Genomic DNA, 20177 nt, shown 5'->3' with positions numbered 1-20177 from the left:
CACCCTGTCGTCACGTGCTGGCGCTCGCGCTGTGTCCGTAGTTGTGCCAGAACGTCCCGGAAGAGGCTCCACTCGTGCAGGGGGAGCGCGAGGCGCAGGTGAGCCAGCGCGCACCCGTTACCTGTAAACAAAGCAAAAGGAATCCCAACGTGGAAACGACGCCCGGGAGGCAGTTTCACAGATACCCGCTGCTGGCACGGCTTCGACACCGGTAATGTGAACTTCAGGAAGGTCCAGCACGGCTGGCACAACAGTTTTTGTGTGTCGTTTCTTTGTTTTCACTGGATTTGCTATTTTGTGAACGATCTGGTGCGTTTAAAAGTTTCTGGGTGGGTTTTGTAGCCTGACGATGTGCTGCTTTTGTAGTTCACGTTCACTGTTAAATACGCGAATGGATGATTTTTCCGGGTGTTTTGGAGCCTTTTAAGGCCACGTTTCTCTCTCCTTTCCTCTAGCACCGCATTGTTCTTTAAAATCTGCCTGCTTGCACTTGGTAACATGTTGTGACTGCAGCCTGTTTCGGCACAGCCGAACACGATCAGCGCCACGCCTTCCTGTTCATTTACAGCTTCATATCATTGTGAACTCTTATCATTTGAAAGGTTATGTTTTAATGTCTCTGTACACGCTGTGGATGTCTGTTGGAGCCTGATAAGTTCAGACAATTACCTTTTCTCTTCTCTTCTCTGTCCCTCTGTTTTGTTCCCTGTGTCCCTCTCCAAGCTGGACATCAGTGTTTGATCCAACATCCTGATAGCACGCAGCGTTGCCAGACACGCCGCGCAGAGCTCACACATGCTCTCAGGTGGGTCAATCCAGTCCAATCCAATCAGGTCCACCGGCTCTGAGGAAAATCAGGTCAATTCCCCTTTAAATCCCGCCTGCTCCTGCCTGATCCTGTCCACGACATTCCTGCTATAAACTCATAAACTCGGGTTTCTTTGAAATTGCTTCACAGGAGTCAGATGATGATGACTGTGTGTGTGTGTGTTTTCCCTGTGTGAGGTTGTCCAGCTACTGCACCTTTGACACAGAGGACACTTAAACTCAGCATGACCTCCCTCGTGCTGCATTTAGTCACAGTTTTGAATTTCTGGCGATTTTCGACCACGAGAAGCTAGTTTGTGCTTCTTTGTTGTCATGCAGCTGTGCATCTCTTGTTCAAACAGCACACACAGCACAGAGAATGAAGACAGGCAGCCTCTTTGGGATTTAGATAAAAGTTTCTAGACGATCCTCTGAGTTATTTTTAGTTTTGACGGGTTGTCATGTCTTCACAAGCCGTTGTATTCATAAACGTGTTAGAAACACTGGCTCCATTTGCAGCCTGTTATCAGACTGTGAGGACCAAAGGTAGCTGCACACCGTACATGTCAGGAGGCTTTGCTGCTGTCCACGCTGCAGTTGATGAATAGGGAAAGACAAAGTGAGAGTTTAATGATTTTTAAACATGAGTGCCCTTCATAAATCTTAAGTTTGAATTTCCTCATCAAAGCCGGATTATGTTCACCTGAGCTCTGCTTTCATGCTGAAGCCTCTCACTGTGTTGGGTCAGTATCAGGCTTATCAAACTCCTCCCGACTGTTTGTCTTTGGATTTAATGTTTGAGTGGTTGGATCACATGATACGGACGAGACGAAAGGCCACTGACAGGACTAGCACAGATTTCCAAAGCTGTTTCGCCGTGATGTTCTTTATTGGTAAAGTGTGGGGGGGGGGGGGGTGTGTGGGGGTCTTGTTTTACTGCAGTTTCCTTCAGGTTCGCTCACAAAGCACAGTCATACACACAAGCTGCAGTGGTCTGTGACTGTAATTACATACGCTCAGCGCCTGAGGTGCAGTGCATGAGCTGCAGAGCTGGCAGCAGAGGGGAGTTGCTGCAGTGTTGTTAGTGTTACCTTCAGGATGTGATGTTTGTGCGTCACTTTCAGGAAATGTCAGCCGCAGCCTTCTGTTGCTGTTAGAAAAGAGCTCAAATGTGCCAGACGACAACAGTGCTTTTATTGTTTGAGTGTGATATTTATATAAAAGATTTGCATGTTCCCTGTGGTGCTGCTAATTTTTGAAAATTACCCACCTTAAGTAAATGTTGACAAAAAGGTTTAAGCTTTAAGCTCACGTAACAGATGTTCCTGATAGGGACAGACTCGTCATCAGGTCCAGCGTTCAGCGACTTTCTGATTGTCGTGTCGATGTTTTTAAATTTTGCTTTATCCATTCTGTGGTGTCACTTCATATCCCACCCTCAACGCAAATAACGATGATCTTACGTTTTCAAACAAAAGCAGTGGAGCTAAAGGTGCAATATTTGCCTCCAAAATGTAGTGCAGTATAAAGCCACACAAAACTGAAATAACCAAGTAAAGTACAAATACTTAAAAATTGTACTTAAGTTCTGTACTTGACTAAATTGTGCCCAAACCAAATGAAGACCACCAAGGTGACGATCCCAGTATGTATTTTTATACAAAGTATAAATGTATTTTAGTACAAAGACGCAGACCACAGTGAGACGCAGCGCTGCTATGCTACAGGTTACAACATGCCAGCACACAGTACTGAGCAATCAGTATCCACGCACACAACATAACACTACGTGTATAACAGTACAACCGAGAAATAGCAGACAGGAAGTTCAGTTTTAACAGTGTTAGTTCCAGGTTCTCAATTGTGAGTATTTGCTGCTTTTCCTGACCCTACATTGTAGTAAATTGAACATCTTTGGGTTTTGGGTGGTTTCTTGGACAGAGCGAGACATTTGAAGACATCACCCGGGGCTGTTGTAAATGTCCACTGTGTCGTAGATCAAACCAATAATCAATCAATGGGGAAATCTGTAATCTGAAAAATTACAGATTGCCACCAAAATCTGAAATCTGTAATCTGTACATTAATTTATGAGAGTAATCATCGGGTGCAGGTCATGTGATAGTTACTGATACTGTAAGACATTCAGCCGAGGTAGCCGACTGCTTGCGGTGATACACAGCAGTTAATCCAGTCCAGACATATGAAGGAAGTTACTTTCTCACTGTGTGTTTTTTGGGCACATGTTTTCGTTCAGCTCTTCTGTCCTGAAACTGATGGCAGGCGCACGTCCCGAGGCGAGACAGCATGCGAGAATGACACATCAGCTGTGGGAGGTTTGTTCAGTGCTCAGTGGTCGTAAAATAGAACACATACAGAGACACCACAGTGAGGAAGTTACTCATGACTCACCCAACCAGGTGACAACAAGTCTTCAGCATTTACTATAATTAGGTAAGCAGGAAGAGGAGACTTCCCTCGGAGACTTAAAGGACTAGACCAGCCCTGTAAATGCAAACAACAGGGACTTTGGAACCCTTTGATCATTTACAGTAAACCTCTTCCCCCGACCCAATTATTTCAAGGTAGGAAGTTCTAAAAACCACAGCATAACCTCCTCTTTCCACAGTTAACCAACAAACCCACTGAAGAAAGGACCGGGTCGACCATCACCCTCCACTATGGCGAGACAGGACCCTGTCAATGCCTCACATGTGACATTCGACCTGTTCATCCAAGCCCAGACTTGTAAGGATGTGAAGCACCACTTTGCTGAGCTCTGCAGGCAACTGGACATCAATCCCAAGGATTTCCGTAACTTTTATGCCAAGTTAAAGGAAAGACTGAACTACTGGAAGGCCAAAGCCCTGTGGACAAAGCTGGACAAAAGGGCAGCTCACTCCGATTACCATCAAGGAAAAGCCTGCAGCAAAAACAAGGTACCAGCAACCAGTGATGTTCCTCTTGTGGTGTGTGTTTTAAAGGGATGTGAAAGGGTGAAAAGTCTTTCTTTGCTTTTTTGGAATATTTTATATGTTATTGATTATATTGATAATTTTCAACAGAGATTGGACAATGCTAAACTGACCTTGCTAAACACAAACACACACACACACGTTATTTGCCTGGTTACTTATCACATCTAAGTATAATATTTATTATGAACGTTGGTACAAAATGCCAGCCCTTGATAAATCAGATATAACACGTGTTGTGCTTTTATCTGAAGTCATATCTTACCATACAACTGCAATAATTGATTAGGAGGGTTTTTTTTTTTAGATTTGCTGCTTATCAGACTGAAACCAAGCAAACTGACTAAATGAGGGTATTACATCATTTTCCTGTGACGCACACACAGTGTGTGTGGGCTTGACTTTTTAAAAGGCCTTCAGTTAAACCTGCCTTACGATGTGGCTCCATTTTTTTATGCTGAGCTGATAAAAACCATTTTGTTGCATCAGATTTCCTCGTTGTCTTGACAGGCATCACTCTGGCTGTTTGTCTCGTTTCCTTCCTCCTGTCGCTGTCTCTCTGTTAGTGTCTTGTGTTGGGTGCTGGACCATGTGGGCTGAGAACAGCCATCGAACTGTCCCTGCTGGGGGCTCAGGTGGTGGTGCTGGAGAAGAGAGAGTCTTTCTCCAGGAACAATGTTCTCCACCTGTGGCCCTTCACCATTTACGACGTCCGCGGGCTCGGAGCCAAGAAGTTCTACGGGAAGTTCTGCTCTGGGTCTCTGGATCACATCAGTGAGTGACTAACGACCCGTTTACTCTAAACCTGATCTGGTGTTGTTTTGAAATAATCTTACTGATGCTGAAGAGATAAGCTGTGTAAACAATTCAGTGATGAACAGAAGAAATCTACAACATTATTTAGTTGTAATTTATTCACGTTGGTGGCTGGTGAATGCTTTGACACGGTCTGAAAAGGATGACATAACGTTATTGCATTGACAGGGCCATTAGATGACTCAGCCTCTTTATGAAACAGGGCTTTTGGAACCTTGGAGCATGTGTGAGTTCAGGAAGGCTTCAACCAGCTAACCTTGATGCACTTCATTGCGAACTGCCCCGACTTGACATGTTAAAGTCTGATTACAGGGTTTGGGAAGCACTTTGAGAAATAAGTTGAAGCCTTTTGTGGCTCCAGAGGCGGTTACGTGAAATCAGATAAGATCAGATAAGCTGCCTGATGTGATGCCGTCTGAATTGGTGTCAGTTGGGGTTGATTGACAATGAAAACAATCCAACTTGGAGGTAGAAAGAAGCGAGCTTACCAGACATCTGATAATCAGCAGCTCGAGGCTACGTTAGATGCTGCTAACATAACACAACAGACCGCTGCTGGCCGAACTGTTGTTGCACCAGGTTTGTTCTTGAAAGAAGATGCATGTCATAAAAAATACAGTGTCTCTGCTTCAGATGCATCACTTCTGATCCTTTTTTAAAATAAATTGTCCATAGTGTTGTGCTAAGTTGGCAGATTTGTAACAGATAGACTTTAGCACCTCCCACAAAGCCAGCATCAGGTCTGCTTGTTTGGTCCTTCATTCATTTCATTTGGTGTTTTTGATTCAAGCTCCTTCTGTCTTTCTGCGTTTTTTGTTTGTTTTTGGGCTTTTTGTAACATGAGGAGGGCCACAGCTGGCAGGCCAGGTTTCATTTCCTCCACATTTGCTAGAATTGCCAGATTTCCAGTCCAAGTCTGCTCAGAACATTTAACGATTATTCCTCGAATCACTGCCTTTGACTCTTTCATGATGGAACATTTGTTTGAGGGCGTGAACGGTCCCTTCAAAGAGTTTCTTAACTTTGCACATTACCAAAAACAACCTTATCAAATACTGGGTTTGTTGATATTGGGCAGAGTCTCTGTTCTCTCACTGTTGTTCACGCAAAACAGACATCCAGTTGCACTTTCTGTTTACATGCACTGACTTTATATTTAGTATTTTGTTATTTCACATCTCCAGTATTTCCAACATATATTTCCATTACATGGATGTGTTTTCAGGCATCCGTCAGCTGCAGCTGATCCTGCTAAAAGTGTCGCTCCTTCTCGGCGTGGAGGTAAACACCGGAGTGGAGTTTCAGGGCTTGATTGAGCCCTCAGGAGAAAACGGTAAGAACATCTCCCAAGGAGCCTTCACTCTTTCACTAGTTTTGCTAGTTTACAGTGTTTATGAAGCAAAAGTTTTTTCTGTCAGGATGGACGGCCAAGCTGGAGCCCAGGTCTCATCCTGCTGCAACCTTCCAGTTTGATGTGTTCATCTCTGCTGGAGGAGGCAGGTTTGTCCCTCATGGTGAGACCAACACACATGCACTCTTGAGTCGTTTCAGTTCCCATTCAAGCGAAAGGGGGATGGGGAGAAATTTGCAAGGCCAGCCCAGTTTCCTCTTTCCTTCTTTCCCAAAATCCCAGGTTTTAAGCACAAGGAGCTGAGAGGCAAGCTGGCTATCGGCATCACAGCCAACTTCATCAACAGAAACACGGCTGCTGAGGCCCAAGTGGCAGAGATCAGCGGTGTGGCTCGCATCTACAACCAGAAGTTTTTCCAAGAGCTCCTCAGTGAGACGGGTAAGAATCCACATTACGGACCCGCGCTAGTTGGCACCACACAACTTTTTATTTTAGAAATCTACACATTTAAATAACATATCAACCAGGGCTGCCCACAAGGATCATTTACATCACCAGTTAAGCTGACAGTAATTTTTACGATTAATTCATTAGTCTTCAGAATGTCAGAGTGCTCATCACAATTTCCCAGAGCATGTTTTCAAATTGTGACTGTTACTATGAGCCGTTTAAAAATTGCAAGAAGAAGGAGAGAAAAGAGAACAAAGAAAAGAGAAGATATAAAGAAAAGAGGAAATCAGTCGCTGCTTGCACAAAGCGAGAATATGAATTGTGACGTGTCACTGAACCAAAACATTTCAAGTAGGAACATCAGTGCTTTAGCAGGCTTCAGTGTGAAGTGTGAAAAGAGCAGCAAAGCTGTTCATCTTTGTTCCAGTCCCCTGTTAATTTCCTGTGACTGCTAACCGTGATGAAATCCATCGCTCTGACCTGCTCTGCATGTGCTGCACCTCGAGTTTGAGTAAACCTTAAAGGAATCTCGTGTGTGTCACCTTTACTGCATGCTGAAAGACGTTTTGGTCCTCTCTGACCTCCCCGTGTCTCCATCTGCTCCCCTCACGCTTCAGTTAAACCAACATCAAATATGCTGATGATATGGAAAAATATCACTCTCAGATAGAAGGAAAATCTCTCTGTGTTCTCTCTCCCTTCACCGTTCCAGGTATTGATTTAGAGAATATTGTCTACTACAAAGACGACACCCACTACTTTGTCATGACCGCCAAGAAGAACAGCCTGCTGAAGAAGGGGGTCATTAAACAGGTGAGAACAACACATCCATCACCAAGAAAAAGTGTGATTATGCCTTGGCACCAGCTGCATCTCTGGCCAGTAAAGAAAAAGAAACAAGCCAGACGGATGAAGCGGTGGTGTGGGTGCTCCTGAAGAGATGAACTGTCAATCATCTTTTCCCTTTTCTTCAGCCTGGACTTGAGCTAATGCAGTAAAGCCAGTTGTCAGAATCAGAAAAGGTGCGGTGACTCATCAGATTGCACCTCTCGCTCTGTCTCTACAGGACTACAGTGATGCGGAGGAGCTGCTGGCTCCTGCAAACGTGGATCACGAGGCTTTGTGCCTCTATGCTCATGATGCTGCATACTTCTCCACAGGTGGCAAACTGCCTGACCTCCAGTTTGCTCAGAACCATGCTGGCCAGCCAGACGTGGCCATGTTCGACTTCACATGCATGCACCGAGCTGAGCATGCCTCTCTGGTCAGAGAGAGGATGGGGACGAAGCTGTTGATCGGTCTGGTTGGGGATTGCCTGGTGGAGGTAGGGAGCAACATTTTCAGTGATCTGGTGAAAATTTCCCAGAGTTCGCATTTCTACTTATGCAGCCTTTGCTCCAGGGGATAGTGATGACGGTCAACTGGCCCACCATTTTGGTCTTGACTGAAAAACTCTATATAGACAAAAGTATTGGGACCACTTGACACCAACAGTGACTTTAATGACGTCTCATTCTAAACACACAGACAGCTTTGCAGCTCTAACAGCTTCCACTCTTCTGTGAAGGCTTTCCACAACATGTTGGAGTGTTTCTGTGGGAATTTGTGCCCATTCATGCAGTAGAGCATTTGTGAGGTCACACACTGATGTTGGACCAAAAGGCCTGGCTCACAATCTCCGTTCCAGTTCATCCCAAAGGTGTTGGATGGGGCTGAGGTCAGGGCTCTGTGTGGGCCAGTCAAGTTCTTCCACACCAAACTCATCCAACCATGTCTTTATGGAGCTTTGCTTTGTGCACTGGGGCACAGTCATGCTGGAATAGAAAAGGGCCTTCAACAAACTGTTGCCACAAAGTGGGAATCAATGAGCCCAACCCCTGAAACACAGCCACACACCACACCTGAATTCAGTAAGAAAGAGGTGTGCCCCAAATTAAGACAAGACAACTTTATTTGTACAGCCCATTTTTACAAGCAGTTTGTCTCAAAGGGCTTTACATACCATCATAGCAACATCCTCTGCCCTTCGACCCTCAGCATCGACTAAGGAAAAACTCCAAGAAAAACCAGAAATACTTTTTTCTATTTAGTGTAGTATCATAGAGGTGATTGTTTTTGGTAAATGTGACTGTGTCAGCACTGTCATAGTGAACTTGTGTGGATTCTCATTTAGCTTAAAGTACATCTGTGTCTCTCACACAGCTGCTAACATGGCTGTGGTCTTACTTACATAAAGGTGATGAGTGATAAGCACATTGGTTAAAGTTGAAAAGCTGGACGGCTGTTTGTTTGTCCATCTTGCAAGTTTTAATTAGCGATGTGCTTCTTGTGCGTGCGATAATCTCCCTCTCTCTCTGTGAAATGTGTCCACTTTGACGGGTTCTTATTCTCTGTTCTCTGCAGCCGTTCTGGCCTCTGGGTACAGGCATTGCTCGCGGGTTTCTAGCTGCTTTCGACACAGCGTGGATGGTGAGGAGCTGGGGCATGGGGGTCCCGCCTGTCAAGGTCCTGGCTGAACGGTGAGACGGCTTCATAAGCAGCACACAGTGCGCGCCATCTGGGCAAGAAACTTAGTTCATGAGCTCATTATGAAAGTGTTTCTGTTTCCTGTTTCTTCACTTCCTGCCCATATTTTCTCACCACCTGCGCTAACTGACTTCAGAAACACAAAGTGTTAACTTCTGTTTCCTGTAGTGTTGAAATGATGAAAATTAAAGTAAAAGTTCAATAGTTTAAAAATTAATTAATGATCCTAAAAGTACTGAAAATAAATTGTGAAAATCTAGTGCCACAAGTCGTCAGTATGCCGTGGACCTCCTCATCATGAACACCTCCCATCCCGAGACGACTACTATGATGCATCGTTGTTTTGATTGCATCAATATGAAAATTATTTTGGCATGATTCCTTGATGTGACAGAAATAAAACAATGAGGCCTCTGGTGGTTCTCAGATGTCACGTTTTTCCCCATAAAATTTGCTAATCGGAGCTTTACAAAACAAGACTTGAATGATGACGAGTATGAACCCGCCGACTGATTCAGACTGATACCCAACAATACGGTGAAATGTCTGTAGTTGAGTAATCTTTAAACTCGCCCACTCTTTTTCTTTATTGGTGTTAGTTTCTTTTTGCATTTCAGTGAAACTCTGTTTCCATGTGTTGGTTGGGATCTGTTGCTTGGCTCTGAGTTTTCATTTCTTCACAAATGTACAGGGAAAGTATCTACCAGCTCCTGTCCCAGACCACACCAGAAAACACCAGCAAAAACTACGCCGAATACAGCATCAACCCCAAAACGCGGTACATGAGAGTGAACCTCTCCTCCATCCAGACCAACCAGGTCGGGACGGGCATCTTTTATTTACTCAACACAGATTTGAATGCGGGTCACTTTAATCCTCTGCTCGGATTTGTCTAATGAAAGTAAAGCAGTGTTAACAAAATAGACTTAACATTCTATTCTAATACTAAGGAAATAAATATTGACTTTAGTTTAATGTAAAGTGTTTCATAGCTGTTTTTATGTTTTATATATTAGCTGTCATTAAAGAAGATCTGCTCATATTCTTCACTTCTGGGCCTAAACGGTCATTTTGATGACGTATGCTATTATAAAGCCTTGTATGAAGGTTTACAGCAAATAGCGAATAATGAAACAATATCTTTTATATGATTTACAAATCCTGCTGTGCTCCTGTGAAAAGGTGAATTTAGTCTGTGAACGAACCGACTGATCAGCCTGTCAATTCATTCAGGTGCAGCATCTGTACGACGTTGATAAAATCAATCCATCAAGCAAGAAACTGAAGCGGTTGTCACACATGCACCAAGGTTGGCTTTTCTTAATTGTGCACAAAGTTCAGCCATTCATTGTGATTGTTCTTTCACTTTACATTCAACAGGAAGCACAGTGTGGTTTTGTGGTACTGACATATCATAAATATAATTTTCACCATATTTCCATATCAAAGACATTTGACTGCGAGACCGCAGAAAAGGTTGGAGTGTGCTGTCTGATGAAACGTCTGTCTTTGTCCACTCAGATTCAGTCAGTGGTTTTGAAGAGTTGTTGAAATGGTGCCAGAAGCACACAGCGGGTTATGACAATGTGAATGTAAAAGATTTCAACCAGTCCTGGAGGTCCGGGCTGGCTCTGTGTGCTCTGATCCACCACTTCAGGCCTCAGCTCATGTGAGTTGCTCTCCTGGTATCTGTTTGCTCTTCAACTGACAACACGACTAATGAGACGCCGTAGGATTCTGTGTGATGCAGTGGTTTAATTCTGTTAATTTGACCCAGTTCTTTGAAAGAAATTTGCATCAGGTATTTTACATTTAGCACATCTTACCCAGTTAAACTCCACCAAACGGTAGCTGAAAGCTGTGAAAAGACGCTTTGTAATTAATGCCGTGTAGTAATCCAAGCTTTTCATTCGTCCACAGTAACATGTCGTCACTGGACGAGTCCAGTGTTGCTCACAACAACCAACTGGCTTTCAGCATCTTGGAGAAGGAGCTGGGCATCCCACCTGTCATGTCTGCCAGTGACTTAGAGAAAAGTGGTCAGATAGACAAGCTGTCCATGGTCCTCTACCTCACCCAGATCCAAAAGGCCTTCACTGTGCCAGCAAAAGGTAAAAGTTTGTGTTACTGTTTGTGAGAGTAAATACAACATTAACTGAGACAAATTTGAAAAGCCAAAAAAGTACTTTGCAGCTGGTGTTTATATTAATTATGCCATTTTTTAAATGCTTTTTATGATGTGATATATTTCTGAAGATAGCTTTTGGTGACAGCAGCATCAATCTTACATAACCCGGTTGCTTAGACACTGCACATCATTAGCATCACCTTAAAAGGGTCAGGTGTCCTCCCACTGAAATGTGTTGGGTGCTGAGAAGTGATCAAATCGCTGCTGTCTCTTTAAGAGCCTGTTACCCAGAATTCATTTGGCTTAAGTGGCCAGTGCTGTGCTCAGAGCCAGCCTCTGCTGGTCGAGCTGCTCTTCTGCGCTAAGCCAGCCCAGCAGCAGCAGCAGCAGACAGAGCAAACAGTCACGGTGTGGACCTGGCTTCTCAGGGGTCTGATGGGACTAGCGTCTCTTTAAGGGGATCTACTATTCCTGCACTGAAAGCGGATTGTCTGCCGGCTGTTTCTAGCAAAGGTATTTTTTGTTAACAGTCTTTGTAGCGTGAGGAGTTTGTGCAGCGTAAATGTGAGCCCAGCATTTAGAGGCAGTGAATGAGCAGGAGTGGGTGTGATATACGCTCTCCGTGTCTGTGATGCTGTGCCGCTGCTCCGCTTGGGATCCGCTCGGGATCCGCTGGCTGATGTGCAGGCAGGAGGGAGCCGTCAGTCTCCGGTAACCTTATCTGAATGATGAAAGAGTGGGAGTGGTAGTCAGAGCTGGAGCCCAAGAGTTGGTAATGTGGATTGACAAGTTACATTCAGCTGCTGCTGCTGCTGCTGCTGTGACGCCACAGAAAATACAAGTAAGAGGCATTATTCATACTTCTGACAGAGTAGGGACATTAAAGGATCAGAATATTTTAAGCAGCTGTATGCAAAGCTGCAAATAGGCCAACAATAACGTTCAGGTGTCTTCGGGCTTGCAGCCCAGTGTGACAGTAGGACTGAGTGAATTCGGAGTGTGTCCCTCTCTGACATTTTTCCTTCCTTGATTTTCTGCTGGCTACAGAACCTGCAGGCTTCCTGCCATCTTCCAAGCCTCTGACTCTCTCCCAGACACAGTCAGCTATCTTTTTCCTGAACAAGCTGAAGCTCAACTCTCTACAAAGACGCAAGGTACGCCCACTGTGACTGGGGCTCGCTGTTTACCCAGCATCGACTGTCTGATAAAGATATTTTCAAACACACTGGCTCCCCGGCTGGAGTTCACGTCCGGGCCTTCAGTCTGTGCTCGCCGTGACTCACATTCGGGGGGGGGGGGGTGCCTTGTTGTTCTTCATTAAAATGATTGGAATGTTTGTTTGAATGTAATCGGGTCACACGATTGGTTAGTTGTTTTTCTTATTTCGTCTACAGGAAAAGCTGGCATCTGAGAAACGAGTCAGAGAGACGAGGATGGGAGATGAGGACAGTGTGAGTTGTGTTCAGCTAATCAAATTCGACTTTGGAAGCTTTCTGCACTAATTCATCTCTTCTTGCTTCTGTCGGTGTTGCTTGACTGAATTTAACTCAGCTGACTTTTGACCCGTTCCCTCAGACGATGGTGCTTCCTGCGTCCCCTGAGCCCGGTTCCACACCTGCTCTTGCTCCTGCTCCTGAGCCTGAGGCCGGGACTGGTGTGCCGATGGCGAACAGCGAGGAGTGTTACTTCTGTGGTCAGAGGGTGTATGTGCTGGAGCGCATCAGTGCTGAGGGCAAGTTCTTCCATCGCAGCTGCTTCACCTGCCATGAGTGCGGCATCACGCTCCGACTGGGAGGATACACCTTTGACCAGGCTACAGGTGAGGACGTAGTCTCTGTGGCAGCTGGCTGTGCTGTGCGTATCATCTGGTCTTATGTTATCCTTTTTTGGTCCTCAGTCCTCGATTCAAACACTTAATCCTGTGTTGTATAAATCACTCGTATTTCTGGTTTCAACAGCTGTCACTGTCATGCTTTCTCTCAAAAACAAGCTTTTGCCACTCCACGTATTCATAATTTATTTGTGTAATTAATAATTTGCACTGAGACCCTTTGTAAGAGGGCTCCCTTTCGACTGTAGGGAGGTTAGTCAGATTAATCATTAATCAGAGCAGCAGGGGTTTTCCTCCTGAGCACGTCAACATTCACTTGTCTCTGACTTTTCATCTCCTTTTATTGTTTTTATCTGCGATGTCCCCTCAGGGAGATTTTACTGTGAGCTGCACTCCGAAGAGCTGGAGCTGACAAATGGGCCTGAACCATCTTTTAAGGTGAGTCACTGAACAGAACAGATGTGAACTCTTCTCGTGCTTGCTGCTCCAGACGCCATGTTGAATCCTTGTGTTCGTAGTGATCGTGTTACACAATCTTCTGTTGCATGATACATCATCCTTCTGGTGCCTGGTTCGATGTCATCAGCCTGCAGGGCTGGCCGGCTTTCAGCGGTTAAGCACCACTGATGAGAATGTTTGTGTCAAAACATATGTGCTCTATGGACCATAAAATTTTAAACGGGGAGTATCTTTTGCATTATCTTTTGTCCAGGATGGCGAAGGAGATCTCAAAGAGGCAAATGACGAGAACGGGCTTTCCAGTGACGATAACACGCTGTCTCCGTCAGATGAGGAGTACGAGCACACTCTGGACTGTGGTCCCTCAGCTCACGCACAGTCACATCAGCCTGAAGGACAAGACCAGGATATACTTGAATCCAAAGAGGAGTCCCAGGAACCAAATACATTAAAAACTCCCGCAGACGCTTCGTTGACAGCTGAGGTAGCAGCACCCACTGAGGAGGAGACTGCGGAGCTTCCTCCCAAAGCACCCTATCCCGTCCCCAAGCCCCGCCACTCTCGACAGACCACGCCCAGCCCTCAGCTCTCTCCTCCAAAAGCAAAACCTCGCACAGTCCACCTGTTAAACCCCTCGACTCCACAGAAACATTCATCCCCGACCCCAACAAACGAGATCTCCAAGGCAACACCAGACTCCCGTCCGAAGCAGTCGCTCCGGAAGCTGCAGCTGACAGAAGAGGAGAAAAGCCAGCTTGTGAATCTCCAGAGCTTCAGCGCGGACTCTGATTCAGAGACGCCCGGTGGATCCTCCTCCTGCTCCTCTTCTTCTGCGACTGCAGGAGGTCCAAGCCCTCCAAAACCAGAGGGCCTCGATGGGCAAGAAGAGGAGGGCTACTGGAGCGGGAGCACCGCTAGTCACATCCGGGAGAAGAGGAATCGACGCTGCTTCAGGCGAAAAGAGATGCCAAGCGGGCAGATGAGAGTACGATCCAAGTTTTCCCCCTGGAACCTCTCGTCCCCGAGGATCAGCAGAGACACCCGGCTCAGCGTCCTCGTCAGTCACCCAGGGAGAGTGGGTAGGTGGACGACTCTTCTGTTGAGGTTGTTGAGGTTCAGTCACTTGCCAGTCTTAATATGTTGTAACACTTATCACAACGGCTTGCATTTTTATCACAGAAACGACCTTCAGACATGTCCACAGCGCCTCAGAAGAGGGCGTCGATGGTGATGAGGATGAGGACGACGAGGACGATGAGGAGGATGAGGAGATGTTCGAACGAGATGATATTGACTTTTTCGATGAGAAAGTGAGGAGAGGATGCTTTCATTTTAAGCAGCCACATTTTAAGCAGCAGTACGCTTACAATGCTGACGCTTGGCCTCTAGTTTCAGACAGTGCCATCGGACCCTGCCGAGGCCGAGAAGCTGGAGTTGATGAAGATGAGGACACTGGAGCGGCGAGCAAAGATGAGCGAATTACAGCGTCTTCGCAAAGCCCAGGTCAGTGTTAGAAAACTCACCTGTGTTTTTATTCATCAGTGGCTTTTCAAACTTCAGTCAGTGCTGCCATAAAGTCACACATTCACATACAGCTTTGTTGCCCAGAAAGTTTTCTGCATGTTTAAATCTTAATCGTCAAGATTTCACTTCTGGTTGATCTGGTGACACCTGGTGGTAACAGCAGGTGTGGTTTAATACTACAAATCCCAGCATTCCAGAGGCTGCAAACACTGCCTGAGCAGAAATACGACAGCAGAGCAACTGCATCTGTTTGCAGTGCGGACGGTTGTTTTTAATGAAGGGGTCAGTCAAGTCTTCTTCCATCACATCATGGGAATCCACAGCAGTTTTCCACAGCAGCAGGTGGAGTTACCTTGCTGAGGAGGACAGGTGCAGCCTGACAGAATTCTCACTGTGGCTGCTCCGTCTTGTCTCATTACTGCCTGCTGTATTTAAAGTAACCACAATGTCTCGTTTTGTATACAGATTCTCAGTAAGTGACCATGGCTCCAAATATGTTTCCTGTCGCACCAGCAGCACGGGGAAATGTTTAGTTAGAAGTAACTTGATTAAGCTCTGGTGCAGACTGAAGTAAATGTTGACGCTGAAATCACGTGGGTAAAATTAAAACCAAAAACTGGTGGACTCTGCCACTAATAAAGAAAGCTGCGTTAAATGAGTTAAATGATCACGAAATGGAAATATATTGAATGGCCATTGCAGATAAATAAATAAGTAAAAATCATAAATAGGGATTGATTTAGTGAATGAGGGTTTTAACTTTAATATATTCAGCTAAATATAATTTGAGTGTCTTTGTTCTGTTTGTTGTTTCTGTTGTTCACAGTCCATCCAGAGGAGGCTGGAGGAGATCGAGGTGACCTTTAAGGATTTGGAGGACAAGGGTGTAGAGCTGGAGCGAAGTCTGCGAGGAGAGGCTGGTAAGACCTCCACTGAAAGCTCTCTTATAAATACCCTTAATTTTAATTATTCCTAATTGGGGTTAAGCTGATTTTCACGCAGGTTTTATGCTCCCTGAAGAAGATGCTGACTTTTGTAGTTTTATAGTATAGAAAGTGAAGAGAAATGGATAGAAAGCTCACATTAGCTGCTGTTGGTTTTACTAAACTAATTAGAGAGTGGCTGCTCAGCAAATGGCAAATTATAATTTGGTAAATTAGATGTAGTCGCCAGGTGTTTCCATAAAACAGAGTTTAATGAGCACTAGAAATACTGTGCTACAGGTGCTGAATGCATGTATGCATACTGATGGGTTTAAAATGTAAAACTTTTATTTATTTTTACGTCAGTTCACAGGGAACAACCTCACACACTGACTTACCAAATGCTGCGTCTAAATCTCACGCACAGATAACCAACAACTGTATTCTGCCACTTTCAGACAACAGCGGCTCTCCTGAAATGATCGAGCAGTGGATCCAACTTGTCCACGAGAAGAACGCGTTGGTTTCTGAGGAGTCTGACCTCATGGTGGCGTAAGTGCACACCTTTTGTTGGCTCATTCATAAGTTTAAACAGCGATGCACAGTCGAAGCCTGTGCAGTCCTGCTGGGAATACAAACCAGCGTTTGTGCAGAAGTTCCATAACTGCAGACCTTTACCTCAAAACACTGTGGTTGCTGTTTGTTCTCACCATGGCAGCAGCCACTCTTCTTCACAGTCAGGCTGCTTGTTATCTGGCCTTATAATGACCCGCAGCTATAGCAGGTTGTTATTTTAAACGTGACTCAGCTGATGTTTGTTTTTCTTTTCTCTCTCAGGTCTCGGCAGCTGGAACTCGAAGACAAGCAGAGCACGCTGGAGTTGGAGCTCAGGAAGTACATGGAGATGAATGGTGTGTATTAGCACGCGCACATCAGCACATTTCTTGTTTCTTGAACAGGCTTTTTTGATTTTGAAGCAGTTATGAAAGAGTGACCAGACTTTAAACCACCAGCTGGGTTTAGTCAGAGCTATTGAGAAAATTATTGCGTATTTCCTCTTCTGGTGAGAAGATCGGAGCTCTGACGTTGTGCTCCTGTTCACCCTGAAACGTATGAGGCTTAGCAGGCTCAGTTGGTCAAGTCTGTCACTCCAAAGACTGCATGTCTTTGGACATGAGGAACAAGTAAAGCAGCCACCAAGTGCGTTCAAAGTACATATGCAAACAAGCGAATTGTCTTGAGGCAGACTGTGAACCTCTGATGGCTCCTTTAAGGAGGTTTGCTGCCACGGAGGAAAGTAATTCCTGACGAGTATCTCTGGGAATCTTTTCCAACAGGGCTAGTCTGAATGATGCTTCAGATCTTAAAGTCATTTTGCAAGTAAAGAAATAAGTATTACCAAAGGTTGAGGCAGTAAATAACAGATACGCATGCTTCTTTTTTATGCTTAATTTTTTATTATTTATTATTATTTATTTCTTTATTTAATGCACAACTGTACTGGGTTAGTGGATGAATTTCTTTAAACTTACATAATCACCCTTTAAGCTGACACGGTGAACTTGTTAGGCCTTGGCCAATATTTCTGGGCGGCTGGATGCATCAGCGTGAGGGGAAAAGGTGCATGTGTGCATCGATGGACCACAGTCCATCACATCTTAATGATAACGTGAACGAAGCTCAGGCTTTCACAAACAAACAGACTGCAGCATTTTATTTTAAGGTGGTTGTTTTCTTGAGCAAAACATATGAACTCACAACAAGCCACCATGATGATTCACATTGTAAACCCTCCATTACATGCAGCCACAGCTAACGCACTGGCCTTCATCTCAACCAGCAATCATACGGTTTACATATTGATCCTGTGCTGTGGTGGTAGGCAAGTTTGATTTGATAATAGACGCACAATACCGAGTTTTTGCTTTGTTTCAGCTTGAAATGATCTTAAACTTTGGACACTCCCTCTCGTTTTCTCTTGCCTGTTTCCTAAGTGAGGGTGAAAACAGTGAAGTTGCAGGCCAGAAAACTAAACACTGAGCTGAAACACACTGTGAGGCTCCGTAAAGTGCTTACTCACTGTAGGTTTATCACACTGTTGGAGTAAAGATACCACTTAGAGCCGCTTTAAAGTGTGCGTATGTCTTTGTCTGGCAGACAAGACCTCAGAGCAGCAGGCAGAAGAAGAACGGATCCTGCAGCAGCTGATCGAGGTGGTGGACATGAGGGACTCGTTGGTGTTGTTTCTGGAGGAGAAGAGGCTGAAGGAGATAAGCGAGGAGCAAGAGGCCTTCTCCATCAGGGAGGCTAAACGGCACTCGAAGGCTGGAGCTCAGGTTCACTGGGCGTAAGGCTTCCGACCTCTCAGCATCAACCTGAATGTGTGCTGCGCAGTAGATGCCCTCACGTCTGCTGTTTGTGAGACTCGCTGCTTTCGGACTTGGAACCTGAAATTTGACATTTGACAAGCCAAAGATGAGTGCGTTCCCTGTTTATCCAAGAGGGATTAAGAGTTTGGGTTTAAGAGTTCGGGCTTAAGGGCCGGAGGCTGAGTGAACATTAGTTGCAGTCTGCCCCCTAGAGGGAGACGGACGCCTGGAGATCTGAGGATTGATGCGTTCAACACCCCTGCAGGCCACAAAGTCACAGTCACGGCAACAGAGCACATATGAGAAAGGACCTGCGGATCTGAAACCACCACACGGCAGAAAACCTCTACCCGGTCTGAGACTGAGGCCCGGTTCGGCGTCCGAAACAGCGACTGAAACGTGTGACTCATAGACATAAGGTCAAGATGCAGCAGCGTGACATTACAGCGATGGGGAACCTGCAGCTGCTGGCTTTGGAGACTTGGAGAAAGATCTCAGTCGAAAACACAGCAAAGATGGTGTTTTTGAAGATACTTTGACGTTCATGTTGAGTTTACTCGTGACATCTTGAATAAGTGCTACGGTACACAATGACGTAATATACATATCATAATTCTATGTTTAGTATTTGTATACTGAATACATTCTAGGAATACGATGGAGAAAAAACACGGAGGTGGTTAAAATATTAAAATTATTAAATTCTGTTATTAGTATTCATGAATTCATTTTATGATCCAGTTTACTTTTCAATCACGAATTTTTGAATTTAGTAGCACTTCCTGCTGTTCACCATGGTAACCCGTCCCTGAGAGCTTGTTGGGTAGATAATCTCAGGGGTCGATCTGTCAGCCCTCTAGGATCAGAGTTACGGTTCTCACTGATGGCCTTCGACTGGTGAAGGTGGCGAAGTGGTGGTGTGTCGTATGGACACGAGGGGTGTGGGGGGTGAGTGGAAAACACCGAGTTTGGTCCATCTTTTCATGAGCGTCGTGACTGATCATTTGCAGGTGTTCCTATTCATGTGCTGGCATAAAAGGAGCCTTATATATTCATTGTTCTGCTGCCATTATGTGCCACCTGGACAGCACTTCACAGTATATCAAATAAAGATCATGCACTTTGATGTTTTGGTGTTTTTTTGATAATGCATTAAGGTCTTCAGTGGTTTAACTGATGCATGTCAGGTCTTTTCTTCTGTTACTGGGCGTGTTGCCATAACCTTGGCCCCACACAGAACTGTAGCTGCGAAGAGGGTTTGGCTGCTGTTCTGACCTCTGTCCACGAGGGGGCACACTTGTCTCTCTAGGCTGCCAGTAAACTCGCAGCTTATGGAAGAAGCGTTCAGATCTGTTGTTTAAAGATAAAATAAGTAGCAAAATCACAAAGAGAAAATCCTGAAGTAAAAACCCTGCTTTCAAAATGTCACTTTAGTAAAAGTACAGAAGTAAAGCAAACTTCACAAGTAGAAGTACTCTTTAAGCAGATTTCCCCTGTTCAGTGTCATATTGTTATATTACTGTATTACTGGTCCATCAGTGTAAAAATTAATAATTAATCAAAATTATCTTCCAAAAGGTCGGGTGCAAGATGCTGCTTGATGTTGTTTAGAGTCGCATTCGTGTTCTTAATAAACATTTAAATAAGATGAAATTAGAAACAGAATAAGATGCTCACTAACGACTTCCTGTAATTTCACAGACCATGACGTCAGTGTGTGTGTGACGTGGTGAAGTCATTGATTTAAAAATTGCCTAATTTTTTACAAATAGTGTTGAGTAATTGAATATTTAGAGGCCCGGTGGTCTTTCAGAGGGGGCCTGCATGGAGCCGGGAGGCCGTGGAGGCTCTGAAGTGGAGCCGGGAGGCCGTGGAGGCTCTGAAGTGGACCCGGGAGGCCGTGGAGGCTCTGAAGTGGACCCGGGAGGCCGTGGAGGCTCTGAAGTGGAGCCTGAAGGTTCAGGACCGCCCACACCATCACAAATCACGCTGACTGACAAAGGAGCTTCAGTTCAGTC

At 45.1% G+C, this 20177-nt stretch overlaps 1 protein-coding gene across 2 annotated transcripts; it reads left to right on the top strand.

Annotated features, from left to right (window-relative positions):
* The first annotated feature begins 56 nt into the window (after window positions 1-56).
* Window positions 57-19285, top strand: mical1 (microtubule associated monooxygenase, calponin and LIM domain containing 1). 2 transcript variants are annotated; one of them, XM_046395761.1, is made up of 25 exons: window positions 57-211; window positions 724-805; window positions 3437-3746; window positions 4349-4556; window positions 5824-5931; window positions 6017-6112; window positions 6232-6387; window positions 7112-7212; window positions 7466-7723; window positions 8803-8918; window positions 9617-9743; window positions 10159-10234; window positions 10447-10594; window positions 10846-11036; window positions 12101-12207; window positions 12448-12504; window positions 12629-12872; window positions 13255-13322; window positions 13597-14422; window positions 14523-14653; window positions 14733-14846; window positions 15694-15787; window positions 16249-16342; window positions 16628-16701; window positions 17948-19285. In XM_046395761.1, the coding sequence occupies exons 3-25, from the start codon at window positions 3489-3491 to the stop codon at window positions 18139-18141; spliced, it is 3846 nt and encodes a 1281-aa protein (XP_046251717.1). In that variant the 5' UTR covers window positions 57-211; window positions 724-805; window positions 3437-3488; the 3' UTR covers window positions 18142-19285. The 2 variants fall into 2 exon arrangements, with proteins under 2 accessions (XP_046251717.1, XP_046251718.1); XM_046395762.1 differs by lacking the exons at window positions 57-211; window positions 724-805 and adding an exon at window positions 3066-3261.
* Window positions 19286-20177: the final 892 nt, after the last annotated feature.

This window comes from Scatophagus argus, chromosome 8, assembly GCF_020382885.2.
Source record: "Scatophagus argus isolate fScaArg1 chromosome 8, fScaArg1.pri, whole genome shotgun sequence".
In the NCBI taxonomy this organism is placed as follows: Eukaryota; Metazoa; Chordata; class Actinopteri; family Scatophagidae; genus Scatophagus; species Scatophagus argus.
Note: the sequence above shows the minus strand (reverse complement) of the source record. Positions and strands in the feature narration are given on the sequence as shown.

Coding starts and splice junctions, on each gene's coding strand:
- mical1 (XM_046395761.1), top strand. CDS start 3,489: ATGGCGAGACAGGACCCTGTCAATGCCTCACATGTGACATTCGACCTG. Junction 7,213..7,465: donor AGAAGGGGGTCATTAAACAG/GTGAGAACAACA, acceptor CTGTCTCTACAG/GACTACAGTGATGCGGAGGA. Junction 14,423..14,522: donor CAGTCACCCAGGGAGAGTGG/GTAGGTGGACGA, acceptor TTTTTATCACAG/AAACGACCTTCAGACATGTC.